The sequence below is a fragment of the Callospermophilus lateralis genome, chromosome 12 (genome assembly GCF_048772815.1).
Source record: "Callospermophilus lateralis isolate mCalLat2 chromosome 12, mCalLat2.hap1, whole genome shotgun sequence".
NCBI lineage: Eukaryota > Metazoa > Chordata > Mammalia > Rodentia > Sciuridae > Callospermophilus > Callospermophilus lateralis.
Window position 1 is genome coordinate 97,674,738 of NC_135316.1, and position 15,704 is coordinate 97,690,441.

The window sequence follows — 15,704 nt, forward strand, 5'->3', positions numbered from 1 at the left end:
AAACTGAGAAAGCTGCCAGTTTAGAGGTGTCAGATCAGCACCAGAGACGCCCTCCTCGGGGCTGTTTCTCGCTGCACCTTAGCCTTTCTGCCAAATCTTTCTTCGCTCAGGCTGAAGGGATTCCCACCCCCAGTTGCCGCCCCCGAGCCCCTCGGAGCCTCGGACTCCTCCCCTGGAAACTCCTCCGGGGCTGGGGAAGGCTTTGGCGCATGCTCCGTACCTAGGGCAGGTTTCTGCTGCGGGTAGCAGGGCTCCTGTCACACCGGCTGGCGGGTTGTGGCTGTGCCAGCCTGTGTGTGAGAGAGTGTCTACGTCCCTGCTCCTGGGCTGACCAACCCGAGGCAGCAGTGCGACTATCCAGGAAAGGCGGCTCCACAGAGGCGCGTCGCCCGCTGCCGCTGAGGGGGCTGCTCTGCAAACTTGAGGCGGGCGCCGTCCGCCCTCGAAGATCCCGCGCCTGGCGACCTACGGGCAAAGGTGCTGGGTACTCGTGAGGGGCGCGGTGCCACGATCGCCTGGGGCAGCGGGGCCGGGCCGCGCCTTCGCCCTTGGCGGGCGCCCTGGCGAGCCTCATGCAGCCCCTGCGCTCGCGGCCACAGCAGCCCAGCTGCCCGGCTGCCCCGGGCAGGTCCAGGACCCGATCCCCGCTTCCCAGCGCCTGAGCGTCTGCGAGCCGGCGGCGGGATGCTCTCTGTCGCCTGAGAGCGCCGCGCCGCGCCCGGGCGGGAGCGAGAAGCCGGCCGAGCCCGGCGCCCCGGGGAGTGTAGGGCGCTCCACGCCGCAGCCGCAGCCGCGCGCGCCGGCGCCCGCCTTTCCTGCTCGGCTCACAGGCCCCGGCTTCGTCAGCCCCCGAGTGCTGCGGGGCCGCCAGCCAGCCACACGCCTCGGCGTCAGGGGCATGGAGGAGCGGCGGGCTCCGAGCCGCGCCCCGGAGTCCCCGAAACTTCCGAGCAGGCGCCGGTCCGCGCCGCTGCAGCCATCGCCGCCGCCGCCGCCGCCGCCGCTTCACCTGCCGGCCTGAGAGCGGGACCATGGATGAAAGGTTCAACAAGTGGCTGCTGACGCCGGTGCTCACTCTCCTCTTCGTGGTCATCATGTACCAGTACGTGTCCCCCTCTTGCACCAGCTCCTGCACCAACTTCGGGGAGCAGCCCCGCGCAGGGGAGGCCCGCCCGCCAGCCGCCCCGAGTCCCGCCCGCCGCGCTCAGGCGCCTCCGGAGGAGTGGGAGCGGCGGCCCCAGCTGCCGCCGCCGCCCCGGGGGCCGCCCGAAGGGATGCAGGGGGTCCTGGCGCCGGAGGACGAAGAGGAGGAGCCGGGGGATCCAGAGGAGGAGGAGGAGGAAGAGGAAGAGGAGCCGGACCCCGAGGCCCCCGAAAACGGGTCCCTGCCCCGTTTCGTGCCGCGCTTCAACTTCACCCTGAAGGACCTGACTCGTTTCGTGGATTTCAACATTAAAGGGCGCGACGTGATCGTGTTCCTGCACATCCAGAAGACCGGGGGCACTACGTTCGGCCGGCACCTGGTGAAGAACATCCGGCTGGAGCAGCCCTGTAGCTGCAAAGCCGGCCAGAAGAAGTGCACCTGCCACCGGCCCGGCAAGAAGGAGACGTGGCTCTTCTCCCGCTTCTCCACCGGCTGGAGCTGCGGGCTGCATGCCGACTGGACTGAGCTCACCAACTGCGTGCCGGCCATCATGGAGAAGAAGGACTGCCCCCGCAACCACAGCCACACCAGGTACTGTCCCCTGTCCCGTCTAGCTTTCTGCTACCTTGCTGCCCCAAGTCCTGCCCCTCTCCCCCAAGTCCCGGCCCCAGGCGGCCCCGAGTTCCCTGAGCTTGTCAGCATTTTTTTTGTAGCGGTTGGGGCAGAGGCTTTGGGTGAAGGATGAGAAATCTCTGGCTAGCGCCGGGATCTTGAACTCACCAGTTCTTTAGTTCCCCCTGCTTCCCGCCACCCCCTCCCACCTCCTGCTTTCACCTTCAAAGGTGTAGGGAGCTGTCGTGTGCTGTGTATCCTGCCTGCTCAATGAACACCGTGGAATGGCTAGGGGGTCGGGGGCTGGTTAGACCAGAGGCTGGAATCTTATACTTAAGTTCTGTGGCGGAACCCCAAACCCAGGAAAAGGCAGGGAGAGGTGGTGGTGGTGGAGGGCAGGAGTTTTCCAGGCATTATATAGAGGAGAGGAGTATAATCCCTTCATAAGTGGCTCTTGGGTGACTGCTCATCAGCTCAGAAAACAATCCTCCTGATGGCTCTTTGAAGATCCATCAGCAAATTCCTGCTTTACATCGATAACCCTAATTCTGGAGATGGTCTTTGTTACCCAGCAGTGCCAGGATTTGGGCTCATGCTGTTCTCAGCAAGATTTCCACTCTCTCAGGCTATTCTATCAAATTTTTTCAAAAATATTTGTTAAATGCCTACTGTGTGCCTGGCAGTGTGCTACCAACTGAGTGGGTAGGTACAAAGATCACATAAGTAACATATTTTGCTTTAACGAAGGAATGGCTCCTCCCCCCGCTCCGCCCCCCTTTTAGAAAGTGGTAATGCAGTTGAAGATTGGGAAAGTTTGAAATCTAATAGTCAATGAAACTGCTTATGCTATTAACATCCTTTGAGAGAGGCATGGGTTTAAGAATTTGGTTCAATGTTCTTTATGCCCATTGCAATCTGACGATTAATCTGACATGCTTGCTGAAGGGACTAAAATATTAAAAGCTTGGAACACTAGTTTATTGAAGTTTTTATCTCAAAGGTTTCAAACAATTTGGTGTAAGGAAATAGGAATTTAAACACTCGGCTCAGTAATGTTGGTATCAGATAGCTTTTGCATTTGACATTATGGAAAAGCTTCATTTACTGGAAACTACCCAGATTCTGGAATTCGCCGCCACTGAAGCATCTAATTCTACTTCATTTCTCCAAGTATGAGCAAAATTTCATTATAGGATTTTTTTTTTTTTTTTTTACTCTGGCAGTTTTTCAAATACTCTCTCTCCTCCCTGCTCCTTTCCCTGTTTCATGGAAATTGATTAGAATAAGAAACTGACTGGGCTTGGAATGAGGGCATTAGAGTCTCTCAGTAGGATACTTTGGGACCTTCTTTTTTTAAAATTTTAATGGTATATTATTTTAGATTCTGCCACTTCATTTGGTCCTAAAACAACCAAGTGTTACTTCCAAACTTTTTAACATAAGCATGCTCACTTAAGTGAGTTCGTCTGTTATATTTCATCCTATGCTGTATTCTTTTTATTTACATATTATATATTCCTATTTGACACCAGAGTTTGCTAGTGTGCTTCCTAGCTATTATTTCACTAAAACTGAGACTTTTATTTTCACACAGAAACACCTAATGACTGTTTAGTAGGGATTCATTTTTTTAAACCAATGTCTTAGTGAATAGATGAAGATTTAGAAGTTATAGGAGGGCCCAGAATCTAAAAATAATTAGCTTTTTGCTGAGTGATGAAATGATGCTGCCATTAAATGAAGCCCTGCATAGATCACAAACAGTAAGGTGTTACTTCTATAGGAAATACTGAATATCTTTATTTCATAATGTAGGAAAATTTCAGCTTGACCATTTAAACATATGATTTATATGGCACAGTGTAATTATTTCCTTTATTTAGTGATGGAGCATAAATATTAATTTCTCTCCAAATCACAAGTTAATTCATTTATACTGGTTTTCTTTTTTTAATATTTATTTTTTTAGTTGGACACAATATTTTTATTTATTTATTTATTTTTATGTGGTGCTGAGGATGGAACCCAGGGCCTTGCATGTGCTAGGTGAGCGCTCCACTGCTGAGCCACAACCCCAGCCCCAATTTTCTTCAAAAAATTCTTATGGTAGTATTCTGTTTGTATCACTTTTTATAATCCTCTTTTTAAAAAATACCATCCTCTCTTATTCCCAGCAATTCTCAATTGCTTTTCTTCTCTAGATACTGTAGGAAGGAATCGTTGTGACATAAGTGAAGCACCCTGCATCCAAAGCTATAGGAATAAAGTTGAAAAGATGTTAACCTTAGCATTTTCCTAGCAGAGAAGACTGAATTAGTTGTCTGTCATTGTAATGTTTGTGTACAGCATTCTACAGTCAACCAGATTAGCCTGGATAATGGAGGGTACATTTTCACAATGCAAAATGGCAGATAATCTATTGCTACATAATGGGAACAAGGTTCTATTTCAAATAGGGCTGGCTCCAAGCAAAACTGAGAAGTAGATCCCGCTGATTTTATTTGCCTAGGCTCTCTGCTTTTGATCCTCCCTTGGTACCTCCTCCTCATTTCTCTCAAAGATCAGTGCCCTTATGGATCAAGTAATGGGTAACAGCTAGGAATCTGGAGTCAGATGGATGTGGTTCTTGTATTAACCAGCCATGTAACCAGTAAGTTACTCTTTCTGAGCCTCAGATTCTTCACCTTTAAATAATTAGAATAATTAGAATGTCCCTTATAGAGATATTATGAGAACTAAATGAGCTAATATATGTAAAATGCTTAGCATAGTTTATATGCATAGTATAAACTGCTGGTATACAGCACTTAAAACTTAATATGTGATATATAGTAGTACTGTGATATTAGTTGCTAATTTTAATAATATTTTGCCTAATAAAGGCCTTTTTTCCCAAAAGGATCTGAGGTCAGTTCCTTAAAGCAGCTTGGGTATAAATGGGTTACCTTGACTTACTTATAGAGATGCCATTTTATGATTTTTTTTTTGTAATGAGAATCCTAAGTTCTAAATTTAAGCAATAAATTGGAAATTATGGGCATTTGGACATTAATCATTGCAGGGGGCAGGATAAGGAGCAGGGGATGGGTGACACACAATATAATAGGCATTCTATTTATGACAAGAAAAACTATTTGAAATGGTGAGAGAGGAGGTAGGAAAATCTGGGAGAAAGGCACAAGCAAGAGTGCTACTGTGAAAAGGGATGTCTGGAAGGGTTGAAGGATCCATCATGGAAATTACACTTGCTCATGAAGGAGCAAGCCTCTGAGTTAGCAGTGTGGATCCAGCACAGAAGTAATTTCTAATCACAAATTGCTTAGAATAAGACAGGAAGCTAATAGGCAGATGGCACATCTGAATGACCTCTTTTCTCATATTACAGATAACTTCTTCCTGTTAGTTTTGTGTTGCTTTTTTTTTTACTCCCAATTATTACTTGGTATGTTATTGTTTCACACTATCTTATACTTCCTTCTTTTTTACTGAATGTTTTTCCTCTTAATATGCATGAACTGATCCTTGGTTACTGAGTATGGATAGAAACCTACCATTTTATGGCTAAAAAAAGACCAAAGAGATAATCTAGTCCCACAGTTTTCATGAGTAATCTAACTCTAAAAAGGTGAAATGATATGCTTAGGGTTTCTCCAGGGAATTCATATTTTGTTTTCATAATTTAAATTCAGTGTTTTGCCTACTTCATCATCAGTTTGTCTCTGTAGGAGAAGGTATTTTAAGTACCTATTTACTATGTGCCAGGCATGATGATGGTCTTAGAATTTTGAGCAGTGTCAGTCCCATGGAGCCTAGGCAGTTAGAGAAGACAGACAGATTTTGTTAGGTGAGTATAATGCCAATTCTTAAATAATGCTGGAAGATATCCTATCACATCCTCTTATAGGTTGGGTGACAATCTTTCTGCTTTTTGACCTGTATGCCATTGGTCTTGTTTCAATAAGAGCCATCTGGATATTATATTAGACCTATCTCTATGTTATAAGTGATACAAACCTAACTCAAGCTTAATCCAGCCAGAGGGGAGTTACTTATGTAACTACTCCCCAGGAAAGAGTAGAGGTGGTTTCAGGACTGACTGGAACTAGGATCTCTGTCCTCACACTCTTTTGCATAGTGATCTCCTTCTACTAAATTGTGCTCATCCCATGAGGTGGATAAATGACCCTTCACATCTAATAGCTGAGCAAGCCAAGAGGAAAGCAGGCCTTCTCTGAGTTCCCTGAGAGTTTCTTTTCTGAGAAGTCTTGGAGAATAACTGACAAATTTCAGCTTGTGTGTTCTTTCAGCCAGTCATTGTGGCTGGAGAGAGTGTTCTTTGACTGTTCTTGTATCACAGAACTATCTCTATGAGTGGGATGTGTGTGTATCTGTGGTGGTGGTGGTAAGACAGGGAGGAGGGGAAGAAAAAGGGAGCAAGGGAGAAAGCCTGCTTGCATGTGTGTGTATTGAGAGTGGGGACATCAGTTATCAGAAAGAATACAGCTCCTGAGCCAAGGGGCCTATGGAGTTCTGGACAGTCCCTCCAATTTGTTGACTAAAGATGCAAATAAATTAGAAATAAATGAATCTTCAGATCTCTTCTTTGTATTCAAATTAGGGAAATTTTAGAGTCAAACTGCAACTCAAATTTATCAGCAACATCTGGAAACCATGTTCATGTGAGATTTTATTGAAGGAATTGGTAATGTTTAATATGGAGATGGAAAAAATATAGAAAGATAAAGCTTGTCTTCAAATACTCAGAGGTTTATATAGAAGGTAGAGGAGAGTTGTTCTGTATCACTCTAAAGAATAGAATTAGGTTAAGAAGCAATGGAATTTCAACTCAGAGTAAGAATTTATAAGATTTTAACTGTCTAAAATGAGCATGAGCTGTTGGGTGAAGTGGCGTGGCGTGTCCCCCAGTAGCGAAAACCGTCGAAGTGGCTGGGGAGCTACTGATGTGGTAGGAGGAAGTCTTTGGGGAGGGCTTAACCTGAGTGACCTTCTATTTTATGGATCTAAGATGAGTGCAGGGTATCTTTGGTCTCCCCTTTCTTACCTCATGCATAGCAAGAGAAGAGTAGTCCATCCTCCAGAATTTGTAAATATTTCTATCTAGGAAACTTTTGGTAAAGCACAATCTGACGGTGACTATTTTACACATTCAGGGCCAAAAGCAATAAATGAACCCTGTGTACTAAATTGCCTGCTTCTTAATAATGAGTACAAAAAATATGAGATGAGAAAATATAACACAACTCTCCACAAAAATACCAGAACCACTTTGAAACATCTTCTGGTTATTGCTTTTCCTTTAGACACCAGACTAAAATATATACAGCATCTGTAGGGCTCTGTTTCAAATATTCCAGAATGTTATAGCCTGTGCTGCTTTCTAAAGCATAATCTGTTTGATGTCTCTTCTAATTAGAAATGTTGAACTGCCAAGAAGGTTAATTTTTACCATAAGGTTTGTGTGGCAGTGTAAAACTAAGAGATAAGAGATTGTCTGTATGCCATATCCACTTATTTGTTCATTACAGGGTCTCTTAAAGTATTGCTTCTGCTTCAAGCTGCCAATATTTGCTATAAATCAGAAAGAGGTTAAATTAAACTCATTCAGTTTTTGTGAGCAGCAAGGATATAAATTGGAAGTAGTAAATGGTAATAGATGATTTATTCTTTTGCCTTTTTCTTGCTAGTCACCTTGAGATATTTGATTGGGTTGATTTTGAGAAATAGAAATTTTCATGTAATAATTAGAAGCTAGGAAAATTTAGCCACTGATAATGTGGTTTTGCTTAATCTTAGACTCTTACATTATTATTCCCCAAAGCTAATTATTTTCATCTCATTTTGACTAAAGACAATCAGAAGCTTATGTCATTTGAAAGTTATTTATGCTCAATAATGAATTAAACAGTTTAATTGAGACAGGCAAATTCTAATGTGATTTTAAGAGTCACAAAATAAATTATTGGGCCTAGAAATTGGTTCAGTATGAAAACAATTAAATGGGGAACCTGTGTTAATATTTTGTAGTAATCACTTATCTTGTTTTTGAATTTGTGATATGATATATACCTTTACAATTGATTTTGATTAGCTAATATAACATTGTTTAAATTATAACTAAGCATTTACCTAAATGTCAGAAAATGTGCTATTTATTAACTTAGGCAGTATTATTTGTTTTTGTCTTCCTCTGGTAAATACACTTGCTGGTAAATACATGTAGAGTACCTAGTACAGAGATTAACCCATAGAAGATGCTCAGTAAATGTTAGCTTTTAGATTGCCTTTTAAAAATATCAATGTAACTTGACAAGATTGTGGTCCTTTAGAAAATGGAGTTAATGCTTTGTGTCAAAGACTGTTATCTCAGGTGAAAATTCTAATTTTTTTTGGTTGACTTTCATAATTAGTTAAGGTATCAACTCCCCTCATTCTCTAAAAGAGGAGTTAAAGTAAGTATGGAGGCCAGGGTTTATTGGGCAATGTTAGGAAGTTTCTCCTATCAGACAGTGTGCTGCAAATCAGAAGTTCATTTGGGGACAAACAGATGCCTTTTAGAAAAGTTAATTCCATCATTCATTTTTACTTTAGAAGAAAAATCAGCCTAAATTGAGAGGATGGGGACTCTGATCTAGGATGAAAGGATGAGAGAAGTGTATATAACCTCTGGTTTGTATAGACTAGGGGTACTACTGTTCTAAGCTAGATGGCTGAGTTGTTGGCAGTTGGAGGTCATGATATTGAAGGGTAGCAGGAAGAGATTTTGAATTAGAAAATAGTTCTTAAGAGAAGTTAGAGGAAACCAATAACAAATATCAGCCACTGAAAATTACTGAAAATCGTGTTGCTGTCTGATTTCTGAATTCAATTAGAGTGATGTTTAAGAGCATGGACTCCTAAGTCAAACCTCCTGGATTTTCATCTGGCTCAATCACTCACTGCCATGTGACCTTGGATTGAGTCAGTTATCTGTTCTTCTCTGCCATTTCCTTCTCTAGAAAGTGGGAGTAGTTAGGGCTGGGGTTGTGGCTCAAAGGTACAGCACACGCCTAGCATTCGTGAGGCCCTGGGTTTGATCCTTAGCACCACATTAAAAAAAAACAAAAAAAACACAAAGGTATTGTGTACAACTAAAAAATAAATTTTAAAAAAAGGAAAATGGGAGTAGTTAGAGTAAAATTTTGCTGTGAGCATTAATAATCCATGTGGTTCCCTTGGAATACAGGAAATCTTATGTGTTAGCTATTTTTTTATGGGATTTGTCTTATAAATACATGTTGTTTTGTGTGATGATAAAATTATAAGTAAGCTTGTATTATCCTTTTTGAATCTGGAAATTTTCATTATAAATAATGCAAAAATGAACTTGCAAGTTACAATGCAAAGAAAAACTATAAAAGATAAAAATTAAATGTTAATTCTTAGGACTCCATGGATACTCTATGGGCACTCAGTGACTACTGCTGAATGGAAACTTGCAGCTTTTTCCCCAGCTTATTGTTTTATTTTTTATGGGAAATTAATGAAACAGCAATAAAAATGTTTAACACATACAATGAAATTCATACATGAAACAGTCCTGCAGTGAAATGGAATTAGTTGCCTGTGAGCACATAATATTTGTAGTTCATTACTATTACGAATATCTTGCCATTTTTTATTGATAACTGCAGTGTTATTTTTTTCCAGAATCTTGGCATTTTATGCTGTATGTGTTTGCCCCTACATTCTAGTTTCTTTATAAATCCAAGATGGTATAAAGGCTGATCACATTGATATCCTTAATATTTATGTATTAGATTTACAGAATATTTCTTCCAAAGTGTTCAAGGCTCTGAATATGTATCTGTACACTTACTTGTATGATGACATCTGTATTTTGTGGACTCTAATTAGAAACCTGTAAACTTTTATGGGTTTACTTCAAAAGTTAAAACCTAGACCTAGAAAGACACGTACTAACTTAATGTGTGAGTATAGTCTGAAGATCCCTATTATACAGTAAAGAATAAGGTGACAAGCCAAGGAAGAGAGCAGACAGTGGTCATCTGGAGTATAAATTAGAAGGGTGCCACAGAGGAAGGAGAGAAGGCAAAAACAGTCAAGGTGAAGAAGGGCTAAAGGAACCAAAGCAGAAAGAAGGGAACATTGAATGTAGAAGACAGAAATTCGTCTTGTGTGCAGTGGTTTGCCTCAGTGCATTTGTGGAAAGTAATCAACTATCCAGGAGACCATCTGATTTGAAGTGCCAATATATTTAAATGCTGCTGCTGTACATTTATTTACTTATACCTTCTTCTTCTGTATCATGATGCTGTTTTACACCATTACCAGCTTTATTAGCCAGAATCTTGGCAATCAGAAGCCCCTTTTGGGATTTTGAAGGAACTTGCTACATAATTATGAATAGAGGTAATGGAACCACTATTGGACCTCAAGGTACCTTGTAACTAGTAACAAGGGGGCAACTGAGTCTGTGAAGTAGCAAATGGAGAGAAAGGCTTTATCATATCTGTTGTCTTCTGGGGGCTAGCAGAAGATACAGTCTCTGTGGTGGAAACCTAAGAAGAGGTTTGTGGAAAGAAACAACTGCCATAACTATAGGCCTGAGGAGAAATGAAGTGTGGGGAGGATATGCCTGGACCACTTTCTCTTTCCACCTGTCCATCTTTTCCATTGTCTTCCACTGAGTGAATCTACCTGGAGGCTCTCAGCACAAGAGCTAGTTGATGTGTTTGTTCCTTGGCCTGTGGCAAGGCAGAGAAAGATGGAAATGGATTTGGAGTTGCTGGGATTGGGAGGAATGAAATCAGAGAACAACTTTCACAGTGTCTTAAAATAGTTTGAAGTTTCTTCTAATTCATTTCATGGATGCCTTAGTTTTGTTCAACAAATGAGACAAGGGGCTGAGGATGTGGCTCAAGCAGTAGCGCGCTCGCCTGGCATGCGTGCGTCCCGGGTTCGATCCTCAGCACCACATACAAACAAAGATGTTGTGTCCGCCGATAACTAAAAAATAAATATTAAAATTCTCTCTCTCTCTCTCCTCTCTCACTCTCTCTTTAAAAAAAACAAATGAGGCAAGAACCGATACTGTATTTTAGTACCTGTACCAAGTGTCCTCTTCATGGATCAGAGTTTCTACCTAAAGAATAGTGAATACAGAAAAATCAATAATAATAACAACAACAAAAACAAAAACACTTTCAAAAGAACAGCCACCATAGGCAAGAGACTTTTTGCTGATTATTAAAAATAATGCTAAATTTAGGTATTTGTCACCTTAGCACATAAGAATCAGCTGGTAAAGTGACAGATTTGGGCAGTTAAATTTGTATCAAGATGCACTGTAGGGCTGGGGATGTGGCTCAAGCGGTAGCGCGCTTGCCTGGGATGCGTGCGACCCGGGTTTGATCCTCAGCACCACATACAAACAAAGATGTTGTGTCCACCGAAAACTAAAAAATAAATATTAAAAAATTCTCTCTCTCTCTCTTAAAAAAAAGATGCACTGTAGACAACACATTTTATGTTATATCTATAGCAGTTTATAAATTTGGAGTTACATAATAATATTAGTTTAGGCATGACAAGTAGTGTGCAAAACTGGGTATAGTTTGCAAAAACATATTTATGAAATGAGATGCTTTCTGTTGCTTAGATTTTCTTCCAAGAGCATTAAGATTCTTCAGAGTAACATTTATGAGCTTTAAGTCTCTCAAAAGGAAAATGTGAGGGAAGAAAAAAATTATGTCACATATGAAATTATTCTAATGTATTTAGGTTCAGTTTTAAAGGACTTTGAAATACTATTTTTGTTTTTATTTTGGGGGAGATGTGATATGTATGAAAAGTGTGCATTTTGCATGTTTCTCTGAAGAATGTATAACTTTATTATTATTAGATAATGGAAAATAATTAAAATTGATATTTGATGAAACTAGACCCAAGAAGGAATTATGCTTTAATCCTGAGAGTCAAATGCCACAAAAAAGCTCATTTATATACATATTGATAGATAACAAAACAATATTCAATGGAATATCTGTATGTATCACGTCTATTGGGATGTGGATGTTAAATCTGTTTTAACAGATTTTGAGTTTCTGGGAATAGGGCCATCCCTGGAGAATATAATACCCTGTGCTGTCTTTTTCTTGGTCCACCTTTATACACAGTTCTCTCTCTTTTGTTTTTCCTTAGTATCCCATTATATGCCATGGCTATAGGCAGCAATGACATGTACGAAAGGGGGTCATCTTTGGACCCTTGTTTTTATGGGAAGAGTTACTTATCACAGTGAATTTGCCTCAGGAATTGTCTTGTGATGGCTATGAAAATTATTAGTTGTAGAGAATTTGTACTTTATTGAACTGGACTTAAGTCCTATTAACTTAAAAAATCTGGAGAAGGTGTCAGGGAAGATTTTCTTTCCCTCACAGCTTCATCAGGTTCCTTATTATGCCTTCTATGAATATGATGAAAGAGGTGAATTAATAGTTATTTTTATTTATAATATTTGTATTAGAAGAGATTTATGTTACTATTCTCATTGATAAATGTAAAAAAACACTTGAGAATGAAAACCTCTGACACCATGGAGAAACTCAGGTACATTGGAAACATCAAATTTATTATTGGGTACATTCTAAAAATATTTGTGATCATGGCCTGTTCTTTGTCTTTTAAATTCAGACTTGAGCCTAAAACACTAATACAGATAAATTTCTTTGCTTTGACAGTTTTATTCTCCAAGTTCCTTATGTGTGCTATAAAGAATAATTAATGTAATGAAAAAATCAATACTGTGTATAAATTATTTAGATTTTACTATCATTGTAATTTTCTCTTCAACACCTATTGATCAGTAACAATTCATTTGTTAATTTCTTCCTAATAAGATATTCATTGTATTAGGTCTGTAGTAGTGCTGTCCCTGCACTTTCACAAGCAAGTCATGAATTACTAATGATACATGGAACAAGTTAACTTACTAGTGAGTGCTGTGAGATGGAAAACAGGCAAAGGGGAGTAATTTGAAATGCTCTCCTACAGAAGGTCTGTAGGCAGAGAACTGCTAATAATTAAATGTGTATGCTCTTGAAGGTTATTAATTTGTACTTTAAAGTTTTAGGGTATGTATTTTTCCATGTGTGAATGTATTTTTTATTTTATTATTATTTAAAAAAAATTTTTTTAGTTATTAACGGACCTTTATTTTAATTATTTGTATGTGGTGCTGAGAATCCAACCCAGTGTGTCACACATGCCAGGCAAGCATGCCACCACTGAGCCACAACCCCAGCCCCTTTTTATTTTATTTTTGATTAACATATGTTAATAGTGCTTATTAATGGGGTTTGGCGTGATATTTAAGTACACATACGTGGAGTGCGTGGATCGAATCCAACCTCTCTTTATTTGCCTTCTCTCTTCCCCTCCTAACCTCTAGTAATTACTATTTTACATTCAAGTTGACTTCTTTTATCTTGTTTTTGGGGGTAGGATAAGTAGAGAGAGTTCTTCATAATTATCTACAATATTGTTCTGAGCAGGATGGTTATTGAATGATGTTTTGACAGTAGACAACTGATTCAATTTTGAGAATGGGAGAAATCTGAGACCTTTTGGAAATTCAAAGAGATAGGAATCAGAGAATTCAAACTACAAAAATTTATGTCAAAGAGGACTTTTGCATTGACTAGTTTAGGGAGGAAGAGGAGTAACCTGCACAGAGCTGTAAGTTCATAATGAGAGAACTGAGGTTTGAATTGGGGCTTTCTCATTTACTTGTTTACTTCTTCATTATGTCCTTTCCTGCCAGCATTACCTGAAGATGGTGATTTAATTTTATTTCCCTCTGCATCTTCAGTACCTAGAATAGTGCCTGGTACATAATGGCTGTCAAATAAATGCTGGCTGAATACCCTCCCCCCCAAAAAAAGAAAGCATTTACTAATTTATTAGACAATTTGAATGAGAATATGCACTTCCTCCCCATTTTTAGAGTTGCTGTGGGTTAAGAAATGAGTATGGAGGCACTTTTTAAAGTATAAACTGCTATACAAATTTAAATTTACATTGATAGTGAGAGGTCTTTTGATATAAAATGAAAAAGGAAGGCAAGTTGGATTTTGGAAATGCAATGAATATATTATTCAGCTTTTATAGAATGTTTAAAAAATCAAGAATGACAAAGATGAAGTTGAAAATGTACAAAACACATTCAGCTCAACAACTTGTTAGAGTAATGACCAGCTTCTTTTAAAACATGAAATGATATGTCCCAAAAGACTTATCTGAATCCATACATTTTTCCCTTAGACCCCATCAGGAAAACTTTTGTTCAGGGATTGCCCAGTTCAAGGTTCAGAGGTTCTTTTCCTTATTCGGTTTTTTCTTCATTGGTGCTTTGCCATTTTAAGGAAAGTATCCTAAAATTCATTCATATTTAAATTTTTTTGCTCAAGACTTTTATCTTTTCATGATAGATATAAATTATAACTCTGTCTTAATATGTCCTAAAAGTGAGCTGAGAATGTAAGTGTTCTTCAGTGGGGCTGGTTTAGGATGTGGGAATCTGTTACATACTTTAGGATGTGGAAATCTCTACATACTTGGTTTTGCAAGTAATTACAAAGAAAGCAAGATGTTATTTTAGAACAGAAAATAAAAATTTCTAGACTCTAGACTTGGTAGAATAATAAATATCTATTAGCCAATAGTTTTTCTTATTATGAGCTGTTTTTCATATGTGAGGCATGGTCCTCATCATTTCTAGGATATGACAGATTTGCTTGAGTCAAGATCTACAAGTAAACATAACTCCTAGGATCAGATGAGTGTTGGAAGAAGGTCATTAAACTGAAGCAAAACCATAGAATTCACAGTGTGATGTTTCATGCTTTGACATTGGGGCCTTGCTGTCCCTGGAGGGGCTACCCATCCCAGGGCTAGGAAATTTCTAGAGAAAATAAATGATTTACCTTCTGTCATATCATATCCTTCAAATGTAAACCAACCAATCCAGAGTCCTTACCTATAACCACTTCCCTTAATGGGCTCTTCTAGGCGACTATAACTGGCTGCCCTAAACACCCCAGACCAGATTTCAGACCTAAACACTCCAGACCAGTGAGAGGCAGCTTCTATGCCCTAGACCCTGTTAAAATGACTTAAACAAGTCTAACATACTTACCTTGTCTCACGCCTTTATTTCCATGGAAACCTTGATAAAGGATCTTGTCCATGTTCCCCCTTTCCCTCTGCCCTCAGACCAACCCTGGTGCTTCCCTTTTTGGCCATGCATGGCATGCTCTACCTTTTACTTCCAGGGATCTGGGAGCATAAAAACTGCTTCCTTCATGACAGTCATATCTGTGTCTGCTTATCTTACAAATATAAAAATAAAAAATAAAATATCTTAAGATATTTTATTTAAAATAAAAAATCTTAAGATAAGATTTGTCTTATCTTAAGACAAATCCTGAGTACTCTTAAGCAGTTACCAAAAATGGAACTCAAGCACTGAACAAAGAATCTAGTTAAACACAGGCAAAAGGTGGCCACAAGTGGGTTTCAAAACAGTGCAGAAGCCAGTGGTTAGAGTACAGGTGCAAAGACAAGCTGAGACCAGATCTAGGATTAGACTACATAACGCCCTCACATCCACAATCAGGATTCTGGGTTGGTTTGAGAATGGAGTGGGACTTAATCTCCAAGCCACGTGTTCTAAGCTATAAGACATGCTCCTAACAGGAAGCAGGAAAAGGAGGGAGAGAGTCTAAGAACTGTGACACCAAGCAAAATCGGACACAGCCAATTCCCTACAATTTAAACAATACTATAAAATCATGGGATTGTTGACAAGAGAGTTATAATAGTGTCTTATTTTAAAGTATTTTTATAGCTCACTAGCTGAATTGATTGA

General features: G+C 40.1%; 1 protein-coding gene across 1 annotated transcript in view; it reads left to right on the forward strand.

The window, feature by feature from the left end:
• The first annotated feature begins 1,031 nt into the window (after positions 1-1,031).
• The window catches only part of Hs6st3 (heparan sulfate 6-O-sulfotransferase 3), a 651,373-nt gene continuing 636,700 nt past the window's right edge, over positions 1,032-15,704 (forward strand). The window contains exon 1 of the mRNA XM_076872381.1: positions 1,032-1,735. Within this exon, the coding sequence (XP_076728496.1) occupies positions 1,032-1,735 (704 nt within the window). The remainder of the gene's footprint in view (positions 1,736-15,704) is intronic.